We start from the raw sequence: 8,246 nt of genomic DNA on the forward strand, positions 1-8,246 counted from the left end.
GAACCCATTCAAAACAAATTGAAAATATTTAAAAATTGAAAAAAAAGAGGAGAAAATGTTAAAAACTGAGAACCGTATAAAGTGAACCAAATAAAAAATCAATTTATTGGACATCGGTTTAGATCTCTTATTTATAAAATCTAAGTTCGGTTTGGTTCTTGTTGACCCTAAAACCGACAAAATCGGACCATATTTATATTTAAGGAAAACTCGCCCCTATTATTGTAAAATATATATATTTTTTAATACAAGCAGCACAAAATTATTTAATAGTTTTTTTTTTTTGAAATAATTATTTAATAGCTCATCGTTTGGGCTTTCAAGATTGAGTTCTATAATGGGCTTTCATAGCCCAATCCAATCCACTTAAGAATTCGACATGTCGAATCTTCTCCCTGGTTTCAGGCTGCAGCGCAATTCCTTCATTTCCTCTTTGAAGGCATGTCAAGCAATTCTCGGTTCTCATCCAGCCAGACGAGGCATTGTCGAAGTCTGAAAGCTTACTCAATGGGTATTGAATCTGTGGATGAAAGATTTAATTAGTTTCGAGAAAGCAAAAGGAAGTTTAAGCAATGCGGGATGGAACAAATGCGAAGTCCGTCTTCCCAAAACAATCAATCGGTACAAAATTAGCTATTACTGTCAACTACAAGTTCAGTAATGCATTATAATGACTTTATTTCTTTACCTGTCGAGTTAGCTAGTCCTGCTTTGAATTTATGCAGTATTTTGTATTTGGGATTTTGTTGCTTGAATACGTCTTTCGCTTACCGTTGAAATTTGGAATGGGGTTGAACTTGCTTGGGTTTGAAGTGGGGAGAATCAAGGGTGTTCCATTGAAGCAACGCAAGCACAGAGTGTGGATTGGATCAATCCCATTAATGCGATGAAGTTACACCAGCGGATTAGGAAAGTAATTTTCACGAAGCAATATAATTTATACTCTCAAATAGGCCCTCAAGTTCTTGGGATGTAATTTATTTGCCTACATTTGTTGGTTTCCTCTCATGGCATCAGGTATGCTCGAGGAAGAAGTTCTAGTACTGCGGTAGAATTTGATACGTCATTCGGTCATATATTACTTAATTCTATGAACCTACACTGTTCTTAACTGCTTATGTCATGCTATATGATGAATGAAGGTAGTATGAAAAAGTTTCTTAAATTACTGTAGAACTGGAAAATTTCTCATATGCTGGATGAGCCACAAGTGTTGAGTTAACTGATGTGGCCAATGGTAAATGCCTGCCCTTTGTTCTTTTGCGGTATATGGTAATCTTAGGTTAGGAGAAAGCACTTGTGTTGGGAATCAGGAGAAATTTCTAGAGCTAAATTGAAGTTACTGACACTTTATTTCAGTTTGTTGACTTAGGAATCGTAACGAAGTGTTTTCATTCTGTAATTGTTTTGTTTTGTTTTGTGACTATTAGTTTTATCTAGTGTACGTCTCTCCAAAAAAATTAGGAAGAACTGCTTCCTTCTTGGCCATTTTTTGTACAAGATATCAAAATGAATGCAAAATTTCTATGCTGAAAATTGCTTGGTAGAAAGCTGTTACTCCAGCCCACCTTGAAGGAACATTTACAAAATTAAGGTAAGCTATAAACATGATGTCTTCATTAGGTCAAACACTTTCCTAGGAAAATTTATATTGCAATGGAACTCAGAATGGGACGGTCAAAGCAATACAGAACTTTGATAAACAAGTTGTAGTTAACGAAGAGATTTAGTTACAAGTTTAGTCCTTTTTTTTTTTTTGTTTCCCCAAAAGAATTTTTGTTCATAATCTTTGAAGTTTGTGCCTAAAATGTTTTGAGGTTTAAAAAAAGTATCTATTTGGTCCTTGCACTCTAGGTCCCTATTTTGTGTCTACTAGGTCTGTATTAAAAAAAAAAAAAAATCAAATAGGTCTAATACCTATTAGATATGTTATGGGATCAAATAAACACAAACATGAAATATTGGAGACTAAACTTGTAATTTAACCAAACAAAGATGTACTGATATGTGTAACATGATATTAATATTGACAGAATGTAAAAATCTTCAACATATGCTCATTGGACTCTATTTCTTTGAGTAACTAACAAAAATAAGATAGAAAGATGGTTAAATAAACCACAAGAGCTCCTAATTCTGCAAGAAGGCATTATTTTTGTACTGTCATAGTAGATTTCTTCTTCCTGCAGTAACTGGAATCGTCCTCACATGGCAGGGCAGAAAGTGATCACGTAACGTGAAACCTTACATTTACGAAGGCTGGAAGGGTCGTCAAAAGCATAGGTGTAAGCCTTGGGGCACATAGCTTTGAATAAATGAGCAAATAGCGTCGGCCTGCAGGTTTTGGGGTTTGCATACTTCCCTGTGCAGCAGTACTTGGCTGATTGCATGGCTAAACAGGCACTCTTGCACCCCACTACTTTTCCATTTTTCTTCACCTCCAATTTTGATGGACAGAAAATGTTCACATCAATATCACAAGACGCAATGCCACAGCCAGTTCCTCCCCCAATTGGCTTCATTGAAAGAGGCAAGTTGAAGCCATCTACCACGCTAACATCATAATAATGCAAGGGTGAAATAGATGATCCCAGAGTTACTTCAACAATAGTTGCTGGAGGAACACCAGCAGTGCCTCTGCAATGTAATCTGCCTGAACAATCTCCAGTGTCGCATGAGCCTTTGCCTTCATGGCTAAAAGAACAGCCTTGCCTTCCCCAAATCCTGCCTGACCACTTTTTTGGCACTTCTACCACTGCATGCTTGCCTCTGCCGAGATGAAAACCACCATCCATCGGTGTTTGGTGGTCTGAATTGCCGAGTATTCCAGGCCAGACACTTTCATTGCAGTTGTTAACTAAAATTAGCTGTTCTCCACCTGCAAGCAGAGAAAAACCTTAGTGTGTGAAGTGAATAGGGGAGTTATTGCTAGGATTGTTTATATTTACTTGTAAGTGAGATGGAGATTGCCAAACAGAGGATAAGAAACAGACAGGAATGCATGATCAGAAACTTATGAACAGGCTTGCAAGGTTATGAAACTTCCAGACATTAAGTTTGTGGTCTGATTTTGAATGACAGAGATTTGGGAAGAAAGCTATTATTTAAAGGCTGTATTGCTCTAGTTTTTCCCCTAGTTGATACTCCTACTTTCACTTTCACTTTCACTATAAAGGGATTTATCCATTCCTTCAAATTGAAGGCATTCTGTGTGTGTGTGTGTGTTGTTTGCTTTGATAAATCACTATAATACACTTAACAACTTTTCTTCACTTTGCTAGATTTCCTCCTTGTAATATGCTCTTTCCCTAAAGGGTGAGGGATTTCTTAAATTGTATGAACATGAAATTCATTTCCACACAAGCATATTCTGAATTGCTGTATAAACGATTGCTTGGCTTGTTAAAAAGAGAAAAGTCGGTTTGATGAATGTTGAAGTTTTGAATTTCATGCTTTTCATTTTCTCCCAATTTTATATATTGTTGCTTGCTCCTTTTGAGTTATTAGTAGCCTTGTTTCTTACACTCGTTGGGGGATTAAGGAAGTGAGACGAGATCATCAATGGAATAAATGCAATTTTTCATTAGACACAGATTTTATTATGTTGATGTTATTCTTATTAATGTTCTATTGTTCTAAGCTTCAAGAAGATGTGGATGATTAAATTTAACGATCCGACTTTCTACCATACTACTAGGACCCTACTATATACATGCATAAGCTTGACAATGTATATTTCAAAAAGGAAATTTTAAATAAAGGAGCAAGACTTTTATTTAAAATTTAATAATATCATCATAAAAACACCGTTCGGGACACCCTTAATTCTGATTTAGAACAGATTAAATAAATCAATAAATTAGTAACGAATAAATGAAATACAAAAAGTTTTAAATGTCAGATACCTAACCTGAATCGAAAAACTAAAATAAAATAAAATATAAGTACGGAAGCATCGTCATGTCCTAGTGACCAAGTCACAGATCCCTTTTGTTATTCATCGTTCTATCTTTATCAAACGAGTATATAAATATACACAGTAAGCGACCCGCTACAGGGCCTGTGAGGCGAGCTATTAGCATTCCTATCGGGACTCAAGTGCACATTTCATATAGTAGGTATAGGCATAAGCATAAAGGGCGAACTTGAAGGCACATTTTCGTAAGTAGTGACCTCGGAGGAATACAATCATCGGCATAAGGCGTGAACCCAAAGGATCACAACCTACGATGTGCATGACCCAATAGAAATACTAACAATCATTATAGTCCAACAAAGTCATAAGCATACAATCATAGCCTTTAATCATGCCTGAAATGAGTCCAACAGTCTCAAAATACATCCATTGTTCAGATACTACAACATTCACATACAAACAAAATTTTCATGGCATAAGCATAGGCCTCCGTAAACCCTCTAACCGTCAAACACAACTAGTCACATAGTAAGCCATAATAATGCAAACCAACACACAGAATCATGCTTTCAATACAATCTCATACTTAACAATAACTTGGGTTCGAGGGCGAACCGGTAGCGAAGCGCTTACCCCAATAATCTAGCATAAGTAAATTAGTCTCCCTTTTAGCTTGAGAGACCTTAAGTCAATACTACTATCTGAACCAAAAATCAATTGAACCTATTCGGCTTAAATCTATACATAAAATTATCTTAAACTTTCCCAATTCATTTACCCAAAACGTAGTGTGACCCTCAATTACTTCTAAATACAACCAATAAACCCAATCCTTATACGTGACAATAGTTTCAAGGCTTAAAATCCAAATTTCAACAACCTGTAAATTACAACTTCACCTACAAAGGGTGCTGAAAACACCCCAATTTCACTGTCAAAGTTGTTGGATAGTACTGAATAATGCCTCTCAACTCCAATCTGACCATCAACACATCATGGGTAACTTAAGTTAGTCCATAAATTTAATGGGCATTGAAGAATCAACAAGGATAGGCCTAAAAGTGCCCGACAGCTTACCCAAATCGGCAAAACCCAACGAGCACTGACAACAAACCGACGATCGAAAGGCTGTCATTGACAATGAGTGGACCGTCGGCTAGAGAAGGAAGCGCGGCTGCAGCTGTCGACCGGCGTCGGGTAGTGGGCTGAGGCGCAGCTGGAGTTATGCGTGCGCAAATCGGATCGAGCCTGGGAGGCGACTGGATTGGCGACGGTATGCACGACTCGCGTCTGAGGGCTTCCAGTCGGCGGGAACTCACGAGGGGGGACGTGCAACTCGAAGAAGAGTCTTCTTCTTTAATTTTTTTCTTTTTCTTTACTTGCATGCAAACCGATGTTTCGATTTAAATAAATAAAACTCTTAAACACTAATTTCCCCCTTTTCCTAAACCAAACCACAAAATTTAAGTTCTATTTAATCTCACTTCTACCCAATAATTAAAATTCTAAAACTAAAATTAAATCATACTCTCAATATTTGAATTAATTCCATAGCTTGACCGAGATTAATTTGAATCGATTTAACCAAAATAAACAAATTCGAAGTCCAAAACTAAATAAACAAGATAAATACATGCAACTTCTTGGAACTTGACTTGTTACAATCTACCCTCTTAAGAAACTTTCGTCCTTGAAAGTTCTAGTCTTGAAAGAGTTTTGGGTACTGAGCTCTCATTTCCTTCTCTCTTTCTTATGTTGCTTCCTCGAACTGATGGTTTTGCCATAGAATCTTCACCAGTGCCACCTCCCTGTTGTGCAAAACCTTCACTTCCATTGCAATAATCTGTACAGGCTTCTCTTCATAACTCAGGTTCTCGTTCAACTGCAAGGGCTCAAAGTCTACCACATGAGATGGATCCGTCATGAGACTTCCTCAACATTGAGACATGAAAAATATTGTGTACTGCATAGAGGGACGGTGGAAGTGCCAATTAATAGGCCACAAGACCAATTCACTATAAAACCTTGAATGGCCTCACAAAATGCGGATTGAGCTTCCCATTCCTTCCAAATCTCAGAACACCTTTTGTAGGTGCTACCTTCAGAAATACTTTATCCCCTGCCTCGAACTTAAGATCACTACGCCAAACATCAACGTAACTATTCTGTCTACTTTGCAGTGTTAGCATTCGAGTTCTAATCTTCTGCCTGATTTCATTTGTCATCTGCACCAGCTCAGTTCTTATCAACTTTCGCTCACCAACCTCACCCCAACAAACAGAAGACTGACAACCCCTACCATACAGGGGCTCAAATGGCGACATGCCAATAGTAGGCTGATAATTGTTATTATATGCAAACTGTATCAAATGCAAGTGAATACCTAAACTTCTTGAAAACTCCAATGCACAGGCGCACAACATGTCTTCCAAGATCTGGTTCATGCGCTCCATTTGCCTGTTAATCTGAGAGTGGAGGGATGTATTGAAATTCAATCGAGTCCTCAACGCTGGCTGGAGGCTCTTCCAAAAGCTGGAGGTAAAACGAGGGTCTCTGTCGGACACAATCAACATTGGCACCCCCATGCAACCTCACCACCTTTTTCATATACAGTTGCGTCCACTTACTCATCGGATATGTGGGCTTCCCCAGAATGAAATGTGCCACATTAATGAGCCTGTCTACTAACACCAAATTACTATAGAATCCTCCGCTGTTCTTGGTAAACCCACAATGAAATCTATGGAAACACTTTCCCACTTCCATTCTGATACATTCAAAGACTGTAAAAAAACCTGTTGGTTTCTATCTCGAGGCCTTCACCTGCTAACAGACTAAACATTTATTGACATAATCAACTTTTTATTTTTTTCACATCGAACCATCAATAGTATTGTTTCAAGTCTTAATACATCTTGGTATTACCAGGATGTATCGAGAATGAAGAGCTATGAACTTATGCCAACAATTTGTTCATAAGACCATTGTCTGTAGGTACACATAAAAGACCTTGATAAAGAAGACCATGGTCCAAGGATACCAAAAATTTTCAATCCTGTCCTAACTCCACTTGACGAAATTTTTGGACAAGGTACGAATATCTCTACTGTGCATCTAAAATTCAATGGCTCAAGGTCAATTGTACTGTCAACTGTGCTAGTTGCGAGGTTACTGCCCCTACAACTATTGTGATCTCCGCTCGCTCAAAATCCTTACATAGTTGAGCCTGTGTGGTGACTAAGGGCGTTGAGTGAGTCGTTTTTCTACTGAAAGCGTTGACCACCATATTTGCTTTTCCAGGGTGATGCAGAATCTCACAATCATAATCCTTTACCAACTCGAGCCACCGACACTGCCTCATATTCAACTCCTTATGAATGAAGAAATATTTCAAACTCTTATGATCGATGAAGATCTATATCTTTTTCCATATAAATATTGTCTACAAATCTTCAAGGCAAAAACCACCATCGCTAGCTCTAAGTCATGCACATGATATTTCGCTCATGGTTCTTCAATTGGCGGGAGGCGTAGGCCACCACTTTACCATGTCCATACGCACGCAACTTAAGAAACATCACTATATGTAAAAAAAATTGACGAAACCATCTGGTATTGTAAGAACTAATGCAGAGACTAACTTCTGCTTGAGGTTTTGGAAACTGTCCTCATAAGCCTTGCTCCAAACATACAATGCTCCCTTTCTGGTCAATTGAGTCAAAGGGGTGGCTAAACAAGAGAAGATCTCTACAAACTGACGGTAAAAACCTGCCAAACCTAAGAAACTGCGCACCTCTCCAACTGTCGTGGGGTGGGGCTAAGTCATAACTGTCTCAATCTTAGCTATGTCCACAGATACACCATCTTTTGACACCACATGCCTAAGGAAGGACACTTTACTTAGTCAGAATTCACACTTGGAGAATTTGGCATACAACTTATTTTCCCTCAGCGTTCCCAAAACCTTCCTAATATGTTCCTCATGTTTTGCCTCTATCTTGGAATAGACCCAAAATATCGTTAATAAAAACTATCACAAAAGTGTTAAGAAAGTCCTTGAACACTCTATTCATCAGGTCGATAAACATCGTAGGAGCGTTGGCCAAACCAAACGACATTACAATGAACTCATAATGTCTATATCCAGAATAAAACACAGTTTTATGAATGTTGTTATCCTTTATCCTCAGTTGGTGATAACTTGACCTGAGGTCAATTTTGGTGAATTCTGTAGCTCTTTACAATTGATCAAACAAATCATCGATTATGGAGAGTGAATACTTGTTTTTTTATGGTTACCTTATTCAACTCCTTGTAGTCTATGCATAGG

The 8,246-nt window shown here is 38.0% G+C and overlaps 2 protein-coding genes and 1 long non-coding RNA gene across 4 annotated transcripts; 1 reads left to right on the plus strand and 2 right to left on the minus strand.

Annotated features, from left to right (window-relative positions):
- Nucleotides 1-405: 405 nt before the first annotated feature.
- On the plus strand, nt 406-2,349 carry LOC120089814. 2 transcript variants are annotated; one of them, XR_005485329.1, is made up of 4 exons: nt 406-621; nt 726-1,017; nt 1,431-1,594; nt 2,216-2,349. It is a non-coding gene; the product is annotated as an uncharacterized LOC120089814 (long non-coding RNA). The 2 variants fall into 2 exon arrangements; XR_005485330.1 differs by lacking the exon at nt 1,431-1,594 and having other exon boundaries at nt 2,216-2,341.
- Nucleotides 1,746-3,367, minus strand: LOC120089813 (thaumatin-like protein). The gene is made up of 2 exons (XM_039047216.1): nt 2,949-3,367; nt 1,746-2,878 (listed from the first exon to the last, which is right to left on the minus strand). The coding sequence occupies exons 1-2, from the start codon at nt 3,001-3,003 to the stop codon at nt 2,205-2,207; spliced, it is 729 nt and encodes a 242-aa protein (XP_038903144.1). The 5' UTR covers nt 3,004-3,367; the 3' UTR covers nt 1,746-2,204.
- Nucleotides 3,368-5,666: 2,299 nt separating this feature from the next.
- On the minus strand, nt 5,667-6,240 carry LOC120090796. The gene is made up of 2 exons (XM_039048505.1): nt 5,941-6,240; nt 5,667-5,798 (listed from the first exon to the last, which is right to left on the minus strand). The coding sequence occupies exons 1-2, from the start codon at nt 6,238-6,240 to the stop codon at nt 5,667-5,669; spliced, it is 432 nt and encodes a 143-aa protein (XP_038904433.1).
- Nucleotides 6,241-8,246: the final 2,006 nt, after the last annotated feature.

This window comes from Benincasa hispida, chromosome 11 (assembly GCF_009727055.1).
Source record: "Benincasa hispida cultivar B227 chromosome 11, ASM972705v1, whole genome shotgun sequence".
Taxonomy (NCBI): Eukaryota; Viridiplantae; Streptophyta; class Magnoliopsida; order Cucurbitales; family Cucurbitaceae; genus Benincasa; species Benincasa hispida.

Coding starts and splice junctions, on each gene's coding strand:
- LOC120089813 (XM_039047216.1), bottom strand. CDS start 3,003: ATGCATTCCTGTCTGTTTCTTATCCTCTGTTTGGCAATCTCCATCTCA. Junction 2,879..2,948: donor AATCTCCATCTCACTTACAA/GTAAATATAAAC, acceptor CTCTGCTTGCAG/GTGGAGAACAGCTAATTTTA.
- LOC120090796 (XM_039048505.1), bottom strand. CDS start 6,240: ATGTCGCCATTTGAGCCCCTGTATGGTAGGGGTTGTCAGTCTTCTGTT. Junction 5,799..5,940: donor ATTTTGTGAGGCCATTCAAG/GTTTTATAGTGA, acceptor GAGCCCTTGCAG/TTGAACGAGAACCTGAGTTA.